The 25,260-nt window shown below is 47.8% G+C and overlaps 1 protein-coding gene across 3 annotated transcripts in view; it reads left to right on the top strand.

The window, feature by feature from the left end:
• The window catches only part of MYH14 (myosin heavy chain 14), a 90,267-nt gene that overhangs the window by 24,563 nt on the left and 40,444 nt on the right, over nt 1-25,260 (top strand). For all 3 annotated transcript variants that reach the window (XM_024768494.1, XM_024768492.1, XM_024768493.1), the window contains 11 exons: nt 6,048-6,143; nt 8,410-8,528; nt 9,747-9,899; nt 9,989-10,162; nt 10,472-10,645; nt 12,683-12,797; nt 16,372-16,559; nt 19,469-19,590; nt 21,834-21,903; nt 22,043-22,203; nt 23,336-23,444. In XM_024768494.1, coding sequence (XP_024624262.1) covers nt 6,048-6,143; nt 8,410-8,528; nt 9,747-9,899; nt 9,989-10,162; nt 10,472-10,645; nt 12,683-12,797; nt 16,372-16,559; nt 19,469-19,590; nt 21,834-21,903; nt 22,043-22,203; nt 23,336-23,444 — 1,481 coding nt within the window. The remainder of the gene's footprint in view (nt 1-6,047; nt 6,144-8,409; nt 8,529-9,746; nt 9,900-9,988; nt 10,163-10,471; nt 10,646-12,682; nt 12,798-16,371; nt 16,560-19,468; nt 19,591-21,833; nt 21,904-22,042; nt 22,204-23,335; nt 23,445-25,260) is intronic.

Raw genomic sequence — 25,260 nt, 5'->3', positions numbered from 1 at the left:
AGTAATGTGCCCCCCCACTAGTTAACTCTTGGCCATTTGTTCATTCGTATATCGATTCATTCAACACATGATGGAGTCTGCGGGCCAGACCCCTGCAGACGCTGGGAGAAATGAACCGTGACCAAGACAGAACAAGCCCCTGCCCCCTGGAGCGCTGAGACCCAGGGAGCATCAAATCACACAAGTGGATTAAAGTTGATCCCCTGGAAGAGTGATGGCTGGAAGGTGCATGGAGCAGTGACTGTGGGTCAGGGGGGTGGGGGGTGGGGTCTGGGAAGGGGCGGGGCAGCCCCTGGAGGAGGCGGCACTTGGCTGAGCCCTGATGGTCAGGCAGGAATTAAGCAGGTGTAGGTGGTTCTGGACAGCCTCTATGGGGAGGGAACTCCCAGGGCAAAAGCCTGGGGGCAAGAGAGAGTGTCAGGTGTCGGCGGGAATTAAAGAGGTTGGCCTGGCTGGTTGGAGTAACTGAGGGGACCCGAGGCTGGAGCAGGTGGGAGGATTGGGGACAGGGTGCCGAAGACCTTGATAAGGGATAAGATTGAATCCTAAAAGTAGTGGGGACTGTGGAAGGAATTCTTCCCCCCAAAGTGGCAAGCTGAAGTTCATTCGTGAACACATTTATGGAGTGCTTACTGTATGCAGAGGATACAGTTAGGTGAATAAGGAACAGATACTTTCCACAAGGAGTTACGATCCTGATGGAGATCGAAAGGAAAAATTCAGATTTGTTGCACACCCCAGCGTGCCCCGAAAACTACACCAAAACCTTTTTTCCCTGGGGGACTGGAATTCATGGACCGTAAAATTCGCCATTGTCAAGTATACAGTTCAGTATTTGTAATATATTCACAAGGTGGTGTGAATCATCACTGCAATTTCACTGTCTAATTCCAGAAACTGAGTCTTTTCTCAGCAGTGATCTTTTTTTTGACTACGTTTCAAGGGGTATGAAATTCAAAAAGAACTAAAAGTCTATGATCATTCCAGTGTCCCGGGCTCCCAGGAGGCCACCTCTGTTAGCTGTTTCTTGTGTGTCCTTCAGAGTAAGGCTTCTTGAAGCTGTCAGGCCAGTGACCAACACCCCCCCCCTTCTGTTTTCAGGGATTTTTTTAACCTCTTTTTTTTTAAAAAAATACTTATTTGGCTGTGCTGGGTCTTAGTTGCGGCACGCGGGATCTTTGTTGCAGCATGTGAGATCCTTTTAGTTGTGGCATGCAGGATCTTTTAGTTGTGGCATGGGGAATCTTTAGTTGTGGCATGCAAGCTCTTAGTTGCAGCATGTGGGATCTAGTTCCCTGACCAGGGATCGAACCTGGGCCCCCTGCATTGGGAGCGTGAGTCTCAACCACTGGACCACCAGGGAAGTCCCTAACCTCTTTATTTTGAATAGTTTCAGATTTACAGAAAAGTTTTAGAGTACACAAAATCACTGCATACCTTCTCCCAGATTCCTCAAACATTACTATCTTGCCACATCTGCTTTATCCTTGTCTGTCTTTCTAATTACTTGTTCTGAGCTGTTCGAGAGTAGGGGTGTAGCCCAGGGATCCCTTCACCCTTCATATTTCCGATGACCACTGTCACAAATGACCACAAACGAAGTGGCTTATAACAGCACACATTTATTCCCTCACAGTTCTGGAGGTCAGAAGTCAAAAATCAGTCTTACTGGTTAAAGTCAAGGTGTCAGCAGAGCTGGTCCCTTCTGGAGGCTCTGGGAAGAATTCGTTTTCTTGCCTTTTTCAGCTTTCAGAGGCCACCCGTATGCCTTAGCTCGTGGCCCTTTTCTGCGTCTTCAAAATGCATCACTCTAGGGACTCCCCTGGTGGTCCAGTGGTTAGGACTCTGCGCTTTCATGCCAGGGCCTGGGTTCGATCCCTGGTTGGGGAACTAAGATCCCGAAAGGTACGCGGCGCGGCCAAAAAAATTGAAAAAAAAACCCAAAATGCATCACTCCAACCTCTGCTCATGTGGCCTTCCCCCTCTGCCTCCCTCTTATAAGAACGCTTATGATTACGTTCTGGATCCACCTGGATAATGCAAGATTAATCTCCCGTTTTAAGATCCTGAATTTCATCACATCGGTAAAGTCTATTTTTCCCTGCAAGGTAACATTCACAGGATTCAGACCGTGGACATTTTGCGGAGAGGGGGCATTACTCATCTTACCGCCCACCCCCCACCCCCCCCGAATCTGTCTGTGCTTATTTCCTAAGAACATTCTCTGACACAAACACAGTACAGTATCATCATTAGGAACTTAACATTGGCACTATTAGTACTGTTATCTAATCCACAGACCTTATGCCAACTGTCCCAATAATGTCCTTTATAGCAAAAAAAAAAAAATTTTTTAAGTTAAACAAACACACACACACACACACACACACACACACACACACTTCCCCAGTCCAGGATCACACACGTTGCATCTAGTCGTCACACTTTACTCTCCATCCATCTGGAACCGGTCCTGAGTCTTTATCGTTCGTGACCTTGACACTTGGGGAGATTACAGACCAGTTGTTTTGTCAACGTGCGTGTGTTTCCTCGTGATTAGATTCGGGTTACGCATATTTGGCATGGGTCTCCCAGAAGGGCTCCCCCCTCCACCTTCCGCCACTCCCTTTTCCTAAGTAAACTTTGTACAGAAGCTTACGTAGCATAGACACCGGAAAATGAGCGCGGTGCCAAAGCACCCAGCTCGGGAATTTCTGCAAGTGACACCCCATATCACCTGCACCTCGAAGCCCCCTCAAGCCCCTTCCCCTCACCGCAACCCCCATCACCATTGTGTTGGCATCTAACAACATGGAGTTGTTTCACCCGCTCTTGAATTTGGAACAAACAGACCCGTACAGTCCGTGCACTTTTGAACCTGGCTTCTTCCTTGCAATCCTGTGAGTGTGCAATCTGTCCGAGTTCAGCGAGTGGCCAGAAGGGGGCTTCTGAGGGGCTGGCCCACTGGTGTGTTCATTTTGTAAGATCTCACTGAGCTGCATGGAGGTGCTTTGTGTGCTTTTCTCTGTGTGTGCTCTACGCTCGTACAAACGTCCGAATTTTATGCTAAAAGAGGGACGGAAAGGGCTGCACGGCTGTTAAGAATACAGACCCCAAGGCCAGACCGCCGGGTGTGTCTCAGCCATGCCGCTTATGAGCTGGGTGATCCTGGGTAAGTTGATTACCCGAATGTGCCTCGGTTTCCCTGTCTGTCAAATGGGGGTTTTACTGTTTCCCGTCACAAGATGCTATTGCAGGATTTGGCTCAGTGAGTTGTTCCGAAGGTGACATGAGGTCATTTGTGAGTGTTTGGAACAGGACCTGGCACAGAGTAAGTGAAAATAGATCAGTGTCCTTTTCAATCCGTAAATCGTGAAGACTGTTCTAGGAGGAACGTGGATGAGGTAGCTGGATGTTGGCGCTGGTCTGAAGCATCACCACGAAAGCAGCAGACAGGAGCCCAGCCTGATGTAGGCGTGTTATATGGTCCACTCCAAGCCGAGGGCAGCTTTGCGGGTGGAGACAAGGAGGCTTTGACGAGATGACCAAATCTTGATAAGTTCTGAACAAGACCAGCCTTCCCTCGGATTCCTCAGTGACTATCCTCCTAGAAAATGCACTGTGTGTTAAAACCAAACACAAAACACTTTTGTGTGTATACATAAAACTGCTGGGATTAGTCTCAGAGCATTCCAAACCATGATTTCACAGACGTGAATGTCCACTGGGACGTTTCGCAATCAAACGGAATGTGGGCAACTCTTTGTGATACAGAAGGGCAACTCCTCTGGTTCCCACCTGCCCAGTCTCTGTGGCATCCAGAAACGTTGCCCGGGTGGCCCCCATCCCTATGCTAACAACCCCTGCACGTTCCCGAGACGTCCTCTGGGGGCAGCATTGCCCACTCACGGCGCGATTTCTAGCCGCTTTGCCCAGATGTGCAAATATTAATACAATCGATCTTCTTTTACGATGTCCGAGTTGGAGAATTCACCTACACACGACATTTATTCGTAACCCCCAAACCAGCAATCCTGGTGCTTTTGTGGTCATTGCTGTCATGCACAGAGGAGTGAAAGTTTTGAGTTGTCCAATGTGCACCCAACTGAAGTCTCACGGGGTGACATTCAGCCTTCTTGTTCCAGCCCATACTGTAAACCACTGTCCTTTCTACAGTCTGTTGAGTGCCATGCTTTTCACTTTGGGGGTGCTTTTTGGTTGGTGATTTCACTGTCTGAAATGTCCCCCTAAATGTAGTGCTTAATGCTGTCCGGTGTCCCTAAGAGCAGGAAGGCTGTGATGTGCTTTACAGAGAAAATACGTGTGTGAGAAGAGCTTCCTTCAGACTCCAGTTGTAGTGAATGTTGGTTGTGAGTTCAGTGTGAATCAATGCTGTATATCAGATAAGATGTCTCTTAAAAAATTTTATTGAAGTATAGTTGATTTACAATGTTGTGTTAATTTCTGCTGTATACCAAAGTGACTGGGTTATATATATGTGTGTGTGTGTGTGTGTGTGTGTATTTTTTCATATTCCTTTCCATTATGGTTTATCACAGGATATTGAAGAGTGTTCCCTGTGCTATACAGTAGGACCTTGTTGTTTATCCATCCTATATACATTAGTTTGCATCTGCTAATCCCAAACTTCCACTCCTTCCCTCCCCTACCCCCCTACCCCTTGGCAACCACAAGTCTGTTCTCCGTATCTGTGAGTCTGTTTCAATTTCATTGATATGCTCATTTGTGTCATATTTTAGATTCCACATATAAGTGATATCATATGACATTTGTCTTTCTCTTTCTGACCTACTTCACTTACTATGATAATCTCTAGGTCCATCCCTGTTGCTGCCAATGGCATTATTTCATTCTTTTTTATGGCTGAGTAGTATTCCATTGTATATATGTACCACATTTTCTTTATCCTGTTATCTGTCGATGGACATTTAGGTTGCTTCCATGTCTTGGCTTTTGTAAATAGTGCTGCTGTGAACATAGAGGTGCTTGTATCTTTTCAAATTAGAATTTTGTCTGGGTATATGCCCAGGAGTGGGATTGCTGCAATTCTATTTTTAGTTTTTTGAGGAACCTCCATACTGTTTTAGATAGTGGTGCACCAGTTTACATTCCCATCAGATAAGGTGTCTTTAAACAGAAACACACATAAACCAAGGTGATGCGTTGATCAGTTGATGAAAATGTGACCAGAGGCTCCCAGGAACCAAACCTGTATTCCCCCATAGGAACATTTGTTCACATTCGATAATTCAGTGTTTCAGGTGACCCTATAGAACATAATTGCCAAGAATAAGGAAAATTGACTGACCTTGACATTTTCTGCCTTTTTTTTTTGCGTAGATAGTGGTTGCCATATATACCATTCTGCACCTCGAATTTTTTACTCGATATTTTAGAAATCTTTCCATATTGCTAAAGATCTTCCTCATTCATTTCTCTAAATCCTTTTAAATCTTCTATGCATTGCTCTGTAAAATGGACATGAGCAGACACCAAATGACGATAAAGCAAACTTTGAATATAAAATACAGAATTCAGGGACTTCCCTGGAGGTCCAGTGGTTATGACTCCACTCTTCCACTGCAGGGGGCACGGGTTCAATCCCTGGTCAGGGAACTGAGATCTCTCGTGCCACGCAGTGTGGCCAAAAACTAAAATAAAATACAGAATTCATTTATCCGTTCATGTATTTAAGACCTGCTTGGTGTCAGGTGGTGGTATAATTTGACATAAGGTTTTTAAGCTAGATTTCTTTTTTTTATTATCTTATTTTTTTAATTGAAGTATAGTTAATGTACAATGTTGTGTTAGTTTCAGGTGTACGGCAAAGTGATTCAGTTATACATACATATACATATATCTATTCTTTTTCTGATTCTTTTCCATTATAGGTTATTACAAGATATTGAGTATAGTTCCCTGTGCTATACAGTAGGTCCTTGTTTAAGCTAGATTTCTAAGGGGCTAGTTCAGACCACATGTCAGGACCCTGAGCCTCGCTGATCTGTGTCTCTGCTGCCCCTTAGCCATGCTGCGGATGGTCTCGGCCGTTCTCCAGTTTGGCAACATTGTCCTGAAGAGAGAACGGAACACCGATCAAGCCTCCATGCCTGACAACACAGGTACCACCACATGGCCTGCTACCCACCTACGTACAGAGCATCCTCCCTTCCCAGCCAGACCCACCTCCCATCCAGGACCACCCTGATTTCCTGCCCTTTGCTGAATCTTTACCAAAATAACACTGTCCACTCTTTTCTTGATTATAAAAAGTGTGAGCTCTGCTGAAAATTTGAACAATACCAGTGTGCCAAGGTGGAAGGGGGCGCGGACAGCAGGACCCTCCATCATCCCAGCCCCTCCCAGAAAACCAGCATTAGCACTGGCCATATCTCCTCCTGGCCTCTGCGCTCTGCATATATATACTTTTGGGGGTTTTTTGCCTTTCAGCAGAAGTATAGTTGATATTCCTTTTTTTATCAAAATGGAAATAGCTTTGCTTCTTTATTATTATAAAATAATACAATCTGAGTGGGGAAGAAAATATGGCAAGACAGGGAAGTATAAAGGCAGGGAAATTACCCATAATTACTGCTAACACTTCTGGGGGCATTTCTCTCTGGGCTTTGTTCTACGTCTGTATCAATGTGGAAATAATTATCACAGAAATGGAATCTTGCTTTATACCGCCTTCCCCTCGAGATGGGAAGAGCTTTCTGTCCTGATTATGACACCCTATGGGCTATTTTCAAAAGCTGTACAACACAGAACATATGAAGGAAGGGGCATCTCTCACGATGTCACTGATCTGAGCTATCCCTGTGACATCTGGGGGCCAGGTTCACACACCCAGCAGGTGTGCCATACATACTCATTCGTTTGATTTACAAAATTGGGGTCAGACCTTATAAACTGTTTTGAAACCTGCTTTCCCCCCACCCCCTTAATGCAATGGGGATAACTTTTCAAGGTCATTAACTAGAACTCTACTGGGGTTGCTTCACCTGGGTTCTGTGAGGAGAACTGTATGTCAGTATAATTAATCTCCTTCGGAATCCCTTGTATTTCCTTTTCTGCATTTGCAAACATTAATTGGAGAAGCAGTCCCCAGGCTCCACCGGCTGGCCAAGTACACACCAAGGGCTTAGAACCCTGTTAAGTCACCCTGTTACTGACAGCATAGTGCTCCATGCTGTTTTTTCAGTTTTTAAATATTCCCATATAATGCAGAATCACTGTAGAAGAATTAGAAATTGCAATTGCATCGGAGGGAGGGGGAGAGAGAGAGAGAGAGAGAGATTGACTTAAATCCTCATCACCTCTCAGAGATAACCACTGTTGACATTTTAATGTGTCTCTTCCTCAGTGTTTTTCTCTTTTGCTGGAGCTGAGTGTTTGTAGTATCTTCCTGTGACGCAAGTGATAGAGGCACAAAAGCACTTCTTAATGATCATTTTAATTCAGAGGCGAAAGAAGAAATACACCTGCCCACACAGCCCTTCCTCCATCTTCTGCCAAAACAGCTATTAACATTTTGGCAATTTTCTATTCCTACAAAAATAGGGAAGAGCAGTGAATTTTTAAAGATTTCTTTTAGGTTTGGCCACCTCACTGAACTCTTATTCCAAGAGTTTTCCCCCAGCATTTTATTGAGACATTTTCCAACATACAGAAAAGTTCAAAAAATTTTATACCGAACACCCAGATCCACCACCAAGATTCTGCCACTGACACTTTACTACACTTGCTTTATCGAATATCTTTGCATCCTCTGTTCATCCATCTCCTTTTCTGGCGCGTTTCAAAATCTCAGATATTGGTGTAGACCCTTCAGCCTGTATATCATTTACTGGCGTCCAATATTTGTTTACAGTTCTTTCATGGACTTGAAGTGAAGCATACAAATCATGAAATGTACACACCTTAAGTGTACCATGTAATTTATAATAATTATTATTTATTAAATAATAATTATAATGCTTATATTATTAATTAGTAATAATAATGTTATAAATAATTATTATTTATAATAGTATTTAGTGACTGCAGAACATTTGTTCAAATGGATGCACCCTGACTCTCTAACCAATCCCTAGCTGTTGGACATTCAGGTTGCTTCCTGGTTTTCTCCATTGTAAACAGTGCTGGGACGGACATCCTCCTAGTCCAGCTTTTGCCCACATCCAGAATTATTTTTGCCAACTTAGGGTTCCAGGAGGAGAATTATTGGGCTGGAGAATGCACACACCTTTAGGACCCGTAATACCTCTAGCGGGAAAGGCTGGTGTTCCACCAACAGTGGGGGGGTGGCACCCTCTCCCCCCTCCCCCACTCTGCACTGTCCCCACCTCCCGGTGCTGATCGCATCTTGGTGCCTCTCGCCCTCAGCTGCGCAGAAGCTCTGCCGCCTCCTGGGCCTGGGGGTGACAGATTTCTCCCGCGCCCTGCTCACCCCCCGCATCAAAGTTGGCCGGGACTACGTGCAGAAAGCACAGACCAAGGAACAGGTGGGCAAGGCTGGCGGCAGGTGGGCGCAGGGAGGGCCCTGGATTTTTAAGCAGCTTATGCCAGTTTTTTCTCGCTCACTCAACAAACTTTTGCTGAGTGTCTGTTCAGTTACCGACTCTGGTCTAGGTGCTAGAATAAAGGCAGTCATGGAAACAAAGACCACACCTTCAGGGAGCTCAGGCTGTAGTAGGGAATCAGATAATAAAGGAAGAAACGGGTGCTTTCTTCAAAGGAATGGATTGAGGTGCTCGGGAAAGTCTTCTCGGAAGGGGTGACATTTGAGTTGAGACTTGGATGGTTCAAGACAACGGGAATATAGCATGTGTAAAGGCCCTGGGGCTGGAACAAGCTTGGCAAGTTGGGAGCATTAAGGAGATCAGTGAGACTAGACAGTGCGGGAGAGGGTGGTAGAAGCTGCAGTCAGAGAGGTTGGAAGGGGACAGATCACATGAGGTCTTAGGAACCACAATAAGGAGGTGAGTTTTATGCAGAGTGCAGCAGGAAGCCAGTGAGGATTTAAGCCAGGGAATAACTTGGTTCAGTTTGTCTTTGTAAAGATTCCCTTGTCTACTGTGTGGAGAATTGGGTCCGGGGGCCCCAGTGGAAGCAATAAGACACAAGGAGGCCGCTGTCATAGTCCCGGCAAGCGATGACCGCGGCACAGATAAGGGTGGTGGCAGTGAGGGTGGGGAGAGGTGAACACAGACTACATGTTTTCAGAATTCCAGTTTTGGGGCAGAGGCCTCTGCCTGACCCCAGGCTGGGCTCTCGAGGTGCTAGGACAGAGAAGGCACAGTGAGGGATATGAGCTTGGGGATCACACTGACCTGGGTTCTGCTCTCAGTCAAGGTACTATTGATAGGATCCATTTTACAGATGAAGACACTGAGGCACAGAGAGGTTTATTCACATGCCTGAGGTCACACAGCCTCTAAGTAGCAGAGCTAGGATTCCAATCTAGATGTTGGTCTCCAGATTCCACCCTCTTACCTGTTCTGCCGTGGAAACTGGTTCAAGGGTTGGGTGGAATATTCATGAACTAATGTGCCCCCAAGCGCTTCACACAGTGCCCGGCGCACAGTAGGGCGTCACTAATGATCTGCTCTTGACGAACCACGATGGGGCTCCGTCCGCACCCAGTACCTCCTTGCCGGCAGGGCGGGGTCGGGGGGCACTAATGTGCAGGCTGGGCCCTCACCGTGTGCCCTGACCTGCAGGCTGACTTCGCGCTGGAGGCCCTGGCCAAGGCCACCTACGAGCGCCTCTTCCGCTGGCTGGTCCTGCGCCTCAACCGAGCCCTGGACCGTAGCCCCCGCCAAGGCGCCTCCTTCCTGGGCATCCTGGACATCGCCGGCTTTGAGATCTTCCAGGTCTGCGCTTTGTGCCTGGCTGGGGGCTGGCCCTGCCCCCCTCTCTCTGGGTCCCTGTCCCCCTCTCTCACGGGTCCCTCCCCCCGCAGCTGAACTCCTTCGAGCAGCTGTGCATCAATTACACCAACGAGAAGCTGCAGCAGCTCTTCAACCACACGATGTTCGTGCTGGAGCAGGAGGAGTACCAGCGCGAGGGCATCCCCTGGGCCTTCCTCGACTTCGGCCTCGACCTGCAGCCCTGCATCGACCTCATCGAGCGGCCGGTGAGCCCACGGCCGCTCCACCCTCCGCGCGACCTTGGTCCAGCTCCTCACCCCACCGGCCTCAGGCCTCTCCATCGGTCAAATGGGGAAAACGGCATAGATCCGTGTGGCTGCTGGACGATTAGAACCCAGAACATGCCTGCCATGGGGCGTGGCTCGAATCCAAGGGCTAATCGATGGCCATAACGGTTGTTCTCGTGTTTGCTCTTAGGTCCCAAGTGGCACAAGAACTAAAAATTAGCAGCAACCTAAGTGTCCAGTATTTGGGGATCTGACTTAACTCTTCTGCCCTCCTCTGTTAATGGTCAGGCCAACCCCCCTGGGCTCCTCGCTCTGCTGGATGAGGAGTGCTGGTTCCCAAAGGCCACAGACAAGTCCTTTGTGGAGAAGGTGGCCCAAGAGCAGGGTGGCCACCCCAAATTCCAGCGGCCAAGGACTCTGCGGGATCAGGCCGACTTCAGCGTCCTGCATTATGCGGGCAAGGTAGGGAGCAGGGGCCAGCCTTGGGGGCTGTGGGTGGGAGTGAGGATGAAGGGAGGGTGCAGAGGGAAAGCAGGGGCCACCTGGTGTCCACTGGGACAAGTCACAGCCAGGCCAGGGGTAGGAAAGCCCTTGGAGGAGTGAGGACTCTGTCTGATGAAGTCAGCAAAGGCTTCCTCAAGGAGGGGATATTTGCAGTGTGTTTCGAGAGATGGATAGGAGTTCACCAGGTGGAGAATTAGGTGCATTTTAGTCACTCATTTGGCCAACATATGCCTTTTGTGGGCTCAGCCCTGTGCTGAGCAAAGCTGGAGACCCATGTCAGATATGATTCTGTCCTCACAAAGGTCCTTATCTGGGAAGGAGACGAAGACAGACCATCGGGATATAAGGCCGATGAGTGCTTTAATGAGGCCAGCTGTGGATCGTGTCAAGGTCCAGAGGAGGAATCCCAGGGAAGGTCTCACAGAGGAGAGTGATGCTTGATCTGAACTCTAAATCAAGGGTCAGCAAACATTTTCTGTGAATAGTTTCAGTTCTGTGGGCCAGTCTCTGGCACAACTACTCAATTCTGCCATGAGAGCACGAAAGAAGCCACAAGTTCACACATAAATGAAGGCCGTATTCCAATAAAACTTTATTTATTTTATTATTTTTTAAATTATCTATTTATTTATTTAAATTTATTTATTTATTTTTGGCTGCTTTGGGTCTTCGTTGCTGCGCGCAGGCTTTCTCTAGTTGCGGCGAGCGGGGTCTGCTTTTCGTTGAGGTGCGCGGGCTTCTCATTGCAATGGCCTCTCTTGTTGCAGAGCACGGGCTAAGCACACAGGCGTCATGGCGTGCGGGCTCAGTAGTTGTGGCTCGCAGGCTCTAGAGCGCAGGCTCAGTAGTTGTGGCACACGGGCTTAGTTGCTCCGCGGCATGTGGGATCTTCCCGGACCAGGACTCAAACCCGTGTCCCCTGCATTGGCTGGCAAAGTCTTAACCACTGTGCCACCAGGGGAGCCCTATTTATTTATTTTTGGCTGCGTCGGGTCTCGGTTCCTGTGCGGCCTCTTTGTTGTGGCGGGCGGGCTTACTTGGCCCACGACACGTGGGATCCTAGTTCCCCAACCAGGGATTGAACCTGCGTCCCCTGCATTGGAAGGCGGATTCTTAATCACTGGACCACCAGGAAGGTCCCTGAAACTTCATTTATAAAAGGAGGTGGATTTGGCCGAGAGGCCATTGTTTGCCAATCCCTGGTCTAAATGATGAGTGGGGACTTCCCTGGTGGTCCAGTGGGTAAGACTCCATGCTCCCAATGCAGGGGGCCTGGGTTCGATCCCCACTCAGGGAACTAGATCCTGCATGCCACAACTAAGACCTGGTGCAGCCAAATAAATAAATAAATCTTTTAAAAAATAATAATAAAATAAATGATGAGTAACCCGTAGCCAGAAAAGAATGGGTGGAGGCAACAGCATACACAAAGGCTGAGGGGCAGGAGACCCATGTGTTCTGTTCTAGAACTCAGTTGTTTTCCAGACATTTGCTAAGATTTCCCGTGTGCCCAGTCCTCTGCTGGTTGTGAGTCAGACTCAGGCCCTGGCCTCTGGAAGCCACCGTCTGGTGGGGGGGAACGTGTGCAGGGAATCGTGGTGGTCAAGACTGTGATTCCGTGGAAGGGAGCTGGCCACGTGAAAATCCACGGAGAGGGAATCACAGGTGGCGGGAACGGCAGGGGTCAAAATCCCGAGGTGGAAATGAGCTTGCACGTTTGAGGACCAGAGTGGCTAAATGAATAAGGAAAGAAGTGTTGGTGGACGAGGTCCCAGAGGTGGGCAGAGTCCTCTTAAGGGAAATACAGAAAGGGAGAGGGACCACGCTGCGGGTGGGTGCAGTTCAGGATATGGGCACAAGGTGTCCACCAGTGCTCTCTCCTGAGTGGTGAGCCCCAGAGCTGGGAATCTCAGAGCTTCTGGGAGGCTCCCTGGGAAATCAGCAGTGCTGGTGGACCCACCATCCCACCACCCTCCTGTGCCCAATTTCATTCAGGTTGACTACAAGGCCAATGAGTGGCTGATGAAAAACATGGACCCTCTGAATGACAGTGTCGCAGCCTTGCTTCACCAGAGCACAGACCGGCTAACGGCAGAGATCTGGAAAGACGGTAAGGACCAGCTTCCGCAGGCCCTGTCCCTGGAGCTCTGTGCATCCCTTCTCCCAACTCACAGTGTGAACACTTTTGTTCCAGACCTGAGTTGTCAGCTCAGAGGCAGAACTGGTGCCAGTAGGCCAGACAGCCTTCCGGTAGTGATTCCAATTAGTGATTGATTGATTGATTGATATCTCAAACCAGCATCACACTCAATGATAAAACACTCCTCCTTAATCAGAAACAAGACAAGGATGCCCACTGTCAACACTGCTGGGAAACACTGTTTGGGCGATAATAGTTTATGCAATCAGACCAGAAAAAGAAATAAGTATATGAATATTCAAAAGGAAGCAATGAAGTTATTAATTGTAGATGGCATATGATCCCTAAAAAAAAAAAAATCAAGAGATTCGACTGAAAAAGAATTAATAACAACAAGAGAACTCGGAAGGGCAGTATTTACAGGTTAGTCAACTTCTAGGCTTTGCTTTCGTTGATCTCTCCCAAAGTTCCCTTCAGGGATTCAGGGAAGAAAAAAAAGAGCTAAAACCCAGGTATAGTTTTGGAGTTTTCCTGCTCCAACAAGGCCCATGTGAGTTTGGCCATCAGTCTTTTCAGACTGACACTTTCAGACCAGCAAGCCCTGTCCATCCTTGCCGTCCATCTTTGCCCTCCATCCTTAGAGGAGGTTTGAGAGATGATTTTATAAAACGGACAGAACCAGCATCTTGGTTTCCTGATTCTGGGTTTCCAGAATCTGTCAGTTTGCCTTAATCTTTTATTGAAGTGAAAAGCATAGTAGTGGAAGCGCCAGCCCATGCAATTGGACAAGAGAACAAAATAAGCAAGATGAGTCATTCCCAAAACAAACTCACAGAGCGAAAGGGCATAGCACACCTTGATATGGTGAGCTGATTTTAGACAGAGAAATTTGATGTTAGTATCTCATATAGTTTAAACAAGAGGGATTGAAAAGCATTGTTTGATGTTCAGTAACAGAACCAGATTCTGCCGAGAATCATCTCCTTCAGACTGAAAATCTTCCCCGTCAACTTCTTTAAAATTTGTGCCGGGGCTTCCCTGGTGGCGCAGTGGTTGAGAGTCCGCCTGCCGATGCAGGGGACACGGGTTCGTGCCCCGGTCCGGGAAGATCCCACATGCCGCGGAGCGGCTGGGCCCGTGAGCCATGGCTGCTGAGCCTGCGCGTCCGGAGCCTGTGCTCCGCAACGGGAGAGGTCACAACAGTGAGAGGCCCGCGTACTGCAAAAAAAAAAAAAAAAAAATTTGTGCCATGTTCATGAGCACGTGATGTTCCCCCTAATCCTTCACATGCTCCATCCTATATATGCTCGGCTCTCAAAGTGTTCCAAGGGAGAAAGTAGAAGTGGCAAAGCCTCTTGAGTCCTAGACTGGAACCCCACACAGTATTATTTCCTCCACAGTTCTTCTGAACAAAGCAAGTCACAAGGCCAGCCCAGATTCAAGGAGCTGCAAGTCACAGAGAGGGGTGGGGGATTGGGGCCATTTCTGCATCAGTCTCTACTACAGCTGCCCTGAGCCCAGAGTTGGCTTTGCTTTCGGGCATCCTGACAGCCCAGAGTTGGGTACCCAGCATCCTGGAAGCCCAGGGGAAAAGGGAAATGAGACAAACTCTCTTCAACAAGCTGGGTGGGAGCCTTGAGTTAGTCCTTGAGCTTCCTGGTGGCCAGGGCAAAAGGGGATACCTAATAAAACAGATACAGACTCAACCTATGGGGAGAGAAGTTTTTTCCCCCCCGGGTATTAAATTCGCAGGGGACATTCGCCCTTTCAACCAACATTGATGCCCTCATAAAGCTGAACAGGACAGTCTCCCTGGCTTTAAAAGTTCATGGCCAGGATCAGGTTCCTCTTCCTGCTTTGCTCTGTGCTGTTGACTAATAACCCTTTCTTCTTTTTTCTTCCTGCCTCTTCTCATGCTGCTCCCTTTGCACCTCCCATACCATCTCCCTGCCTCTCCCCCCATCTGTCCTCACCCCCACCCAGAACACGGGGGCTTGCAGCAGTTCTCTTTCCTTGGCTCCTTCCCACCGTCGCCCCCAGGATCTTCAGGGAGGCACGGCTCTGCCATTTCTCCGTCAGGGGGTGGGTGTTGCTGTGCATCAACGGGTGAGATTTGCCAGACAAGGAGGGTGGGCCCTTTGGACCGGGAGCCTGGTTTTGAACATCTATCCCCTTTCCTTACCATACAGAGATCTTTCCCTCTTCTTTCCTGTCCCCACCCCTTGTTGGCTCCCTTAGCAGTTTCCAGACTCTTTGTAGCAGCACAAGGCCTTCTTCTAACTAAACCGCATGTAAAAGTGCAAACAACTGTGATAGTATCAGCTGGCATTAATTGAACCCGTACTGTGTGCTGTGCACTGTGCAAAGCCCTTTTACCATTATTAACACATGGAATCCTCTGAACAACCTAATCAGGCAGCTGTTAGTACTGTTACCCCTGTTATACGGATGAGGACCTGGAAGCACAGAGAGGTTAAGTCACCTGCCTGTGGTCACACAGCCAGTAAGGGACAGAGCTGGGATTTGAACCCAGAGCCTCTGCTCTTACCTGTGCTATAAGAACTTAATAAATGATAATTATCCTTTTGAAAATAACTAGGAGCATGGCGGTAGGAGGGAGACTTGAACCTGGGGAGGAACAATGCCATATCTGAGCCCCCACTGTGTGCCAAGCATTGCCCTCAGAGCGAGTTATCTAGTTGACCGTGATAACCCTCGTGATTGGGGATTGCAGGCCATCAGATTCTGCCCCAGCTGCAGGTTCTTGAGAAACTGGGAATGATTCAGTACATAGAATTTAAGACAAAGGAGTGCATATTTCTCACTAGTTGAAGTGACAGCATCAAATGACAATAGGGAAAGAAAATTATCATGAAATCAGGCCTTTCTGGGAAAATGGTGACTCTGGAGGCAGTTTGCCTTATTTTATTTTATGTTTTTTCATTTATTTATGTATTTTTAATTTTTTGCCTTATTTTAAATATTGCTTTATTTCAAATATCGTAATAAAACCAGACTTCATTACATTGTTAATGTGACACTGTTTCAAGTTCCTGAAAATGCAGCTGTGGTTATCGCCCTTTTCCCTCTCTGTGCCTCAGTTTCCTCATCTATAAAATGGGAATGATTTTTATAGGCTTATAAATAAGCTGATGTATGTCAAGTGCTTTGAGCAGTGCCTGGCAGAGAATAAATGCTAAGGAAGCATTTTCTATCTTCATCATCATCATTTGCTGATAGGGAAAATGGAAAAGAAGGGTCAGAGACCAGGGTTCGAGAAGATTCATACTGCCTGGGTTCAGATCCTGGGTCTTCGGATCCTAAGCTGTGTGGCCTTGGGCACAGTCTTCCATCTTTCTGAGCCTCAGTTTGCTGGTCAGTCCAATGGGCTGATAACACCTACCTTACTAGGCTGTGAGAGGTGTTTCATATGTAAAGTGCCAGGTCCTATAAATAATAAGATCCTTGACCTTTGGCCAACCCAGCCCCCTAAAACTGACCTTTGACTTTACTCTCTCTCTACATCTGTTTCCTCCTCCCACAGTGGAGGGCATCGTGGGGCTGGAGCAGGTGAACAGCCTTGGGGATGGCCCGCCTGGTGGCCGCCCACGCCGGGGCATGTTCCGGACGGTGGGACAGCTCTACAAGGAGTCCCTGAGCCGCCTCATGGCCACACTCAGCAACACCAACCCCAGCTTCGTCCGCTGTATCATCCCCAACCACGAGAAGAGGGTGAGTGACCCAGCCCGGGGAGGGAAGGCAGCTCTGGCAGTGGGTAAAGTCCCAGTCGCTGGATGTGGCTGGAACCATGTCTGGCCCCAGGCTCACTTCTGACTGGGTGTGTGACCTCGAGCAAGTTGTTTTCCCTCCCAGGCTCAATGCCCTGTTAGGAAAATTCATTCATTCATAGGACTTAAGTTTTACTGAGCACCTACTAAGTGCCAGGTAGTGGGAATACAGTGAAGTCAGGGAGGGCTCCCTGGAGAAGGTGAGGTCTGAGCTTGGAAGGATAAGTGGTATTCTAAGCAGAGAACAGCTTGTGCAGAAGCCCAGTGGTTGGTTGGAGCATGAAAGGTACAAGGGATGGAAAAAAGACCGTTGGAGCTGGGAGTGTCATGTAAGTGTGGGGAGACCATGCCTGGCCTCCTAGGCCACCAATAAGTTTTCTTGTTGGGAAAATCAGAGAATAGGCCCTGTAGAGAAGGGTCAGCATAGTAGAAGGTGAAACTAGGTGCCTGGGGCTTATACTGTCCTCAGAAAGTAGGAGCTGTGGTTATTGAGTAGGTGGATCTGTGTGTTTCTCATAGCTGTAAATAACCATATTTTATCAAATCTAAGACACATTTATTGTGACATTTTAGCATCTCTGAAGTTGGGATGTGGCTTACAATCAAAGGCCTGTCAGAGTTTAATTGACAAGAGCTTTTCTTTCTTGGTGGTATATAAGATAACAGTGTGTTTTACAATTGATAGTGGCTTTTATTTGATGAAATATGGCATACATGGACTCAGCCACTTCTCCAAAGAGCCTTGGTCCTTTTAAGTGGAGAATGGTGCTTACAGTCTAAGATCTGGGTGCTAGGTGTGCTCCATGGTATCAAGGTGTCACTCCCAGGACCTCTCAGTAAATAGAGCTATGTACGTACACACTAGTGTACGTGCATGCATACACATATGTATATACATGTACACACATATCTGTGTACATACACTTAAACATCTATGTGTATTTCTGTAACTATCTTTATATATTGAAAACTATGAGTTCCCACCAGTATGTCAAGTTCCAGTCCAACATCTCTTTTTAGCAACAGTGAGATCCTGTAATATAGCACACATTTACTAGTTTTCTCAGTCCCCTTTTATGTAATCAGTCCCCTGACCTTGCTGGGCACCTCCCCACTCAAGCCTGCCAAATGTCTTGTTGAAGGGTGGAATGGAGGAAGGAAGGAGGAAAGGAAGGATAGAAGGAAGGAAGGAAGGAAGGAAAGGAGGGAGGGAGGGAGGGAAAAAACCAAAATGTTACTGTGAGACCATCCTATATATTATTTCCAATTTCCAGCTATTTTCAGCCATTTCCTTGGGGCTCTTTTGAGAGAGCCACTAAGATGGCTTAAGCAAAAGTGAAAATGTATCAGGAATTCCCCGGCGGTCCAGTGGTTAGGACTCCATGCTTTCACTGCCGAGGGCCCGGGTTCCATCCCCAGTTGAGGAACTAAGATACCACAAGCCACAGGGCACGGCCAAAAAAGAAAAGTGAGAATGTATAGATTCACATAATTGAAGATTCCATGATTAGGTTCAGACACAGTTGGATCCAGGTGCTCAAACGGTGACGTCAGGAGTCTTTTTCCTTTGCTTGGCTCTGCTTTTCTATGTGTTGCCTCCTCTCTGATGAATCTCTGTCTCCATTCTCAGGGTGGCACGGCAGCCACCAGTGGCTCCAGACTTTCATTCTTTCAGTTCAGCAACCCTAAAGGAAAGAGAGAGCCTCTGGCAGCATGGATGTAGCAGAAGTCCCAGGGCTGGCTTTCACTGGCCTAGGATGGCTCTTGTGCCCACCCTTGAACCAGCCTGATTGGCCTGGCCTGAGTCACATGACCATGTCTGGAGCCAGGATGAGGTCAGTCCTAGCCACTCATGGACTGAGAGCATAGCGGGAGGAATAGCGCCCTCCCTCCCACAGAATGGAAGTATGATTACCAAGGAATAGGGAACATATATAATAATAAATACACAGAAACTCCCTTTTTGCTGGGACGTTCTGAGGGCAGGGGCTTTTATCTCCTTTTTTACTGCTGAGTCCCCAGTGCCTAGAACACATTGTGTGGTATACAGTGAATATTCAATAAACATTTGATGGATGAATAAATACATATATGCTTAGATAGCCCTTGAAAAAGATACAGAATGGTGGTTCTCATTTTTTAACCCTCGTCCCCACCAGATATTTATATTCTGCCCTAGCCTGGGGCCAGGGCTTTTTTTTTTTTTTTTGGTTTTGTTTGTTGTTTGTTTTTGCTTTTTTAAGCATGTGAGGGGACTCCAGTGTGTAGTCTGGGTTGAGAACAACTGATCTAGAAGGCTCCATAAAAACCTGGGTATTGTGTTGACCACTCTGGGGGCCTGGGCAAGGCAAGAGTTGTTTTTCAGAATGTGTAATTTGAATTTTTTTGTAGTGTTTAGATTTTTACCATTTGTGTATTACTTTGGGGGAAAAAAAAGCAGGTAAGAGAAAGAAAAGGCAATGAAAGTTAACTACCAAAAATGATGATGTACGTGCTTTGTTCACACATCACCTTCCCAGACTGTCCTATGCAAATTCAGCACTCTCCGTCCTCCTTCACCTCTGCTCTTTGCCCCTTAGCACTTAGTACTCATTTACTTCTGACGTTTGTGATGTCTTGACCTCATTTATTGTCGACCTCTCCCAGTGGATAGTGAGCTCCCTGGGGCAGGCATTTCTGCCTGGCATGTAGTAGGTGCTCAGTAAATTATAGGTTGAACCAGATGAAATTGCCAACCATTTTTGACCTGCCCAAACTGCCATCCACCTGAGTTCCCCTGACAGCTGCTATCCAGTGAGTGGCGCCTCCGTGTGGCAGCCACTGACCTCGCATGTCTGTGACTGCTCTTTGCAGGCTGGGAAGCTGGAGCCGCGGCTGGTGCTGGACCAGCTGCGCTGTAACGGCGTCCTGGAGGGCATCCGCATCTGTCGCCAGGGCTTTCCCAACCGCATCCTCTTCCAGGAATTCCGGCAGAGGTGAGCGGCATGGGGTGGGGTAGGGCTTGGGTGCCTGCATCCAAAGCACCCCAACTGCTACTTCTGGGAGGGGTCAGGGGTGGGGCCTCAGCGCGAGTGGAGGGGCGGGGCCTCCGGGCAAGTTCCTTTGGTTACTGAGTCTCAGCTTTCTCCTCTGTGATATGGGAGAGCAATGCCCCCATTCACTGGACTCCCCAAGAGAAAGGGCATAGAGTACTATGCTGCGATCTGGGTATCGCAATCGGCATTTCTTATAAAAATGCAGTCGAGGACTTCCCTGGTGGTGCAGTGGTTAAGAATCCATCTGCCAAAGCAGGGGACACAGGTTCGAGTCCTGGTCTGGGAAATGTCCACATGCCACGGAGCAACTAAGCCCGTGCACCACAACTACTGAGCCTGCGCTCTAGAGCCTGTGAGCCACAACTACTGAGCCCGTGTGCCACAACTACTGAAGCCCATGCACCTAGAGCCCGTGCTCCGCAACAAAAGCCACCGCAATGAGAAGCCTGCGCACAGCAACAAAGACCCAATGCAGCCATAAATAAATAAATAAGTTTATTTTTTAAAAAAAAACGCAGTCGAATAGGAGAGAAGAAAAAAATATCAACATATAATAAGCCAGTAATATGGTGAATATTATAACAAAAATTATGCTTCATGCAAGCTGTATATAGCAACACCATGCAATAGAAAGAGAATGTGAGCCCCATATACAATTTAAAATTTTCTAGTAGCCATATTTTTAAAAGTAAAAAGAAACAGGTGAAATTACATGATAAGAGTTTATTTAACCCAGTACACTCAAGATATTAGATCATTTTAACATGTAATCAATATAAAAAATTAGTACTGAGACATTGTGCATTCTTTTATTCCTACTGAGTCTTCGAAATTTGGTGTATGTCTTACACCTGTAGCACATCTCAATTCAGACACTAAATTTCCAGTGGTCAAAGTGAAATGTAGTCCTATCAAAACAATGAAATTGTGGCAATTCCCTGGCGGTCCAGTGGTTAGGACTCCCTGCTTTTACTGCTGAGGGCACATGTTCAGTCCCTGGTTGGGGAACTAACATCCCCACAAGACAAGCGGCCAAAAAAAAGAAAAGAAATAAATTGTGTTGAACAGAAAAATATTTTACACTGATTCAGTTTTGTTTTTTTTTTTTAATATTTATTGATTTATTTGACTGTGCTGGGTCTTAGTTGCAGCATGCAGGATCTAGTTCCCTGACCAGGGATCGAACCTGGACCCCCTGCATTGGGAGCACACAGTATTAACCACTGGCCCACCAGGGAAGGGAAGGGAAGTCCCCCCTGCTCACTTAGTTAAAATGAACCGCATTTAAAAATCCAGTTGCCCAACTGCCCCAGCCATGTTTCAGGGGCTCAGTAGTTGCGTGTGGCCAGTAGCTGCTGCAGGTCTGCAGTTTCACACTCAAAGTGTGGTCCCCAGGCCAGCAGCATCAGTATCACCGGACAGCTTGCTGGGTATGCACATTTTCAGGCCCCACCCCAGACTTACTGAATTAATATCTGCATTTTAACAAGATCCCTGGTGACTGAGAAACTCTGATACACACACACACGCACAGACACACACACACACACACACGTTTCCCAATCACCAGTCAAAAAATATCTCATATTAATATATGACATTAATACATAATATTATGTATATGATATATGTGTTTGTGTATATATGTTGTATATCTGGTATGCATTATTTTTAATGAAATGTCAGGATCCAGGGAGAGGGCACAGCAGGAGAAAGGCTCTGAGGACAGACACATGGGTGCTTATGAAACGTACTTTTAAAATTTGGAGTTGCACTGAGAAATGTGAAAGAAACAGCTGTAAAGCACTTAGCTCAGGACCTGACACGTAATAAGTTCAAGAGCATCAGCCCCTATTTGTTGTTATTCTCACACTTCCGAGACACACCTTTCTTTTACGTCTCAATGACCTATGGTGTTGGTGTAATTAAACACTCGTAATCAGCACGTGGTGTGTCCTAGGAGTGGACACACCTAGGACATATTGATGATGTTGCCATTGGTGGTGGTATTAATGCTCTCAGCCTGGTGTGTGGCCCTCGGTAATACTTAAATATTTGTTTTTCTTACTGTTCCTATTGCTATTGTTATTATTGCTATTTGTCACTCTGAACCCAGTGCCTGGCCATGGTGACAGTTTGCTGTTACTCTTCACCCCTCCCCCACCCCTCCCCACCCACTTCAGGTACGAGATCCTGACACCCAATGCCATCCCCAAGGGCTTTATGGATGGGAAGCAGGCCTGTGAGAAGATGGTGAGTGTGAGGTAGAGGCTGAGGGTGGGTGCATGAGTGTGAACGTGTGTGTGCACGGTCTCAGGTGGTGGAGGAGGTTGAACTGGAGCCTCCCCTTGGATCACCCTTCCTCCTCATGACCCCTCCCCCACTCTCACAGATCCAGGCCCTGGAATTGGACCCCAACCTCTACCGCGTGGGACAAAGCAAGATCTTCTTCCGGGCAGGGGTTCTGGCCCAGCTAGAAGAAGAGCGGGACCTGAAGGTCACAGACATCATTGTGTCCTTCCAGGCAGCTGCCCGGGGATACCTGGCTCGCAAGTGCGGCTCCACACTATCTCTTGGGGTCACGTTGGCCAAGGCTGGTTCAGGGAGGGGTTGACCAGATGGCCCCAGGGGCTGGTTCAGGTAAAGGTTGACCAGATGGCCCCAGAGGCTGGGTCAGGAAGGAGGTTGACCAGATGGCCCCAGAGGCTGGGTCAGGGAGGCTCCAGGATGGTAGAAGATCAGTTGGCTCCAGATGTCAGGGCCTCCAGGATGGTAGAAGGGCTGAGAACAAAAGGATGGAGCCACTGGATGCCCAGGCTTCTTGGTTCTACAGTCCCTGAGGCTCCTGAGCAATGCTGGGGACACAGAGAAGAGCTAGACTCAGCCATAGGGTGACCAACCATCCCGGTTTGCCTGGGACTGGAGGTTTCCCAGGATGCATGATCTTCTGTGCTAAAACACAGAAAGTCCCAGGCAAACCAGGTCCGTGTGATCACCTTAGTGGCCATTCCCTCAAGGGACTCCAATCTGGAGGGGGAGACGTACACGGGCACAAAGTGTCACAGTCCAGGGCGAGATGTGCTTTGATGGGGGTCATACAGGTACAGCAAGAGGCCCTTCAGACCAGGTAGATGAAGGAGGATGGGAAAGGTGTTCCAGGCAGGAGTGACAGCTTGTGCCAAGGCCTAGTGATGTGAGAGCCTGGTACATTTCAGGAATGCAGGGAGTTTTCAGGAGAGTCTCCTTCTCCCTTGGAACTGGCCCAGAGGAAGGATCAGAGAATAAAGGACTCCCCAAACACCAGGCAGAGGGGCAGGGACCATATCCAGGGGCACTGAGGAGCAGGAGAGGGGTGGGTCAGCTGTGGACATAGAAAGCCCTCTCTGGAGGCTGGGAAGCTGGGGAGGTGGCTGGGGTGAGGGTCCAGTGGGTGGAAGATGAGGCTGGGGCTGAACTGGGGCTGGGGCTGTGGGAACGGAGAGGGGGGAATAGGGCAGAGAGAGTCAAGGACAGAGAGACTGATAGACGGAACCCAACAAGATTTACTGATAATAGAGCAGTGCTTGCACACAGTAGGCATTTAATAATGGTTGACTAATTGGAGAGAGCTTTGCTCCCTTGCTAAGGGGACAGGGCCTGGAGGGGCTGAGTCTCCATTGTCCCACCCACCCATCTCCCCACCCAGGGCCTTCCAGAAGCGCCAGCAGCAGCAGAGTGCTCTGAGGGTGATGCAGCGGAACTGTGCAGCTTACCTCAAGCTGAGACACTGGCAGTGGTGGCGGCTCTTCATCAAGGTGAGGGCACCTGGAGAGGTGGCCCAAGTGGCAAGGAGACAGGTCCTTGGGGCCAGGTCTGCTTGGGCAAGTGATTTTCTTGGTTTGGACCTCAGTTTTGTGCATGTGCAAAATGGGACTAATCAGCCCACCTTTTGTTCATCAGGATTCTTGAGGTAACAAGCGACAAAAAATCTGACTCAAACCAACGTGGATAAAAGATATGGGACAGCTTTAGGTGCAGCTGGATCTAGGGTTGAGTTGAGGTCCCTAAGACCCCCTGGGAGTCAATGATTCACTGGAAGGACTCACAGAACTTAGAAAAGCTGTTATGCTCATGGTTACAGTTTATTACAGTGAAAGGATGGACATTGAAATCAGAAAAGGTAAAAGGCGCACAGGGCAGAGTCCAGGAGAGACCAGACACGAGCTTCCAATTGTCCACTCCCAGTAGAATTGTACAGATAGGACTTAATTCTTGTAGAAATGCTGTATGACAGCACATATGGAATATTGCCAACCAAGGAAGCTTACCCAAGCCTTAGTGTCTAGGGTTTTCATAGGCATGTGATTGACCCCCTTGACTGTCCACGTGGTTGACCTTAGTTACTCCAGCCCCGCCAGAGGTCAAGGTAAATAAAGGACTCTTATCAGGCAGGATAATCCAGAGGTTTAGAGATGATCTCGCAGGAACCAGCCAAGGGCCAGTCCTTTCCTTGAAATGTGCAGGGTTTGAACAACCCAGACCTGCTGAGTTAACCCCTTATTGCACAAGGGCCCAAACAATGTTAGTTATCTGACATTCTGTGCCTCCCATGTGACTTTCCTCCATGATGATCCCTGCAGACTCTTCCCACATGGCGGCCACCAACTAGGCCACTGTGGTCTTTTCTTATCACAGAGCTCCAGCCGGAGTCCCAGGTTTCACTCTCACTGGCCTGGCTGGAGTCATATGACCATCCCAGAACCAGTCATTACACATCAGATGAGCCAGGCCGGCATCACATGCCTCCCCAATGCAGAGGGGCGGAGCCAAGTGTGTGAGCTTCGAGGCAGGGTGTTCTCCCAATGGGAAATTGGAGACCAGGAAGGAGGATGGAGATTTGGAGGCAAAAACACAGCTGTTCAGTGTAATTCTGAATATGATGTCTGAACTGTCAGCCTACATGCCCTCAGCCCATGTTAACTGAGCACCTACTATGTGCCAGTAACTTTTGAGGGTACAATAATAAAATGGTAAATAAAAACAGACAATGCCCCACCTACAAGGACCTACTGTATAACACCGGGAACTATACCCAATATCTTGTAATAACCTATAATGGAAAAGAATCTAAAAAAGAATATATATATATATATATTAGAATATATAAGAATATATATAGTTATATATAACTGAATCACTATGCTGTGCACCTTAAACTAACACAACGTTGTAAATCAACTATATACTTCAATTAAAAAAAAAATACAGTGCCCTGCCCCGTGGAGCCCACAGTTTAGGGCAGGGGTTGGTAAGCTATGGCCCATGGGCCAGACACCTGTTTTTGTAAATGCCCATTGGTTTGGTTACTGTATTGTCTGTGCCTGTTTTTGAGTTACAGCAGCTGAATGGAGTAGTTAAAACAGAGACAGGATAGCCTGCAAAGCCTCAAATATTTCCTAGCTGGCCCTTTAAGAAAAAGTTTGCCTATCCTAGGTCCGGGGACAGGAGGTGTGGTTTGCCAGGTGTCGACTGAAAAAAAATACACAACCTACAAGTTGAGAATTTTGTTTTGTTTGGGGCTTTACTGAGGACTTTAGCCCGGGATATGGCCCTCAGATAGCTCTGAGGGAC

This window comes from Neophocaena asiaeorientalis, unplaced genomic scaffold (assembly GCF_003031525.2).
Source record: "Neophocaena asiaeorientalis asiaeorientalis breed wild unplaced genomic scaffold, Neophocaena_asiaeorientalis_V1.1 scaffold629, whole genome shotgun sequence".
Lineage (NCBI taxonomy): Eukaryota > Metazoa > Chordata > Mammalia > Artiodactyla > Phocoenidae > Neophocaena > Neophocaena asiaeorientalis.
Note: the sequence above shows the minus strand (reverse complement) of the source record. Positions and strands in the feature narration are given on the sequence as shown.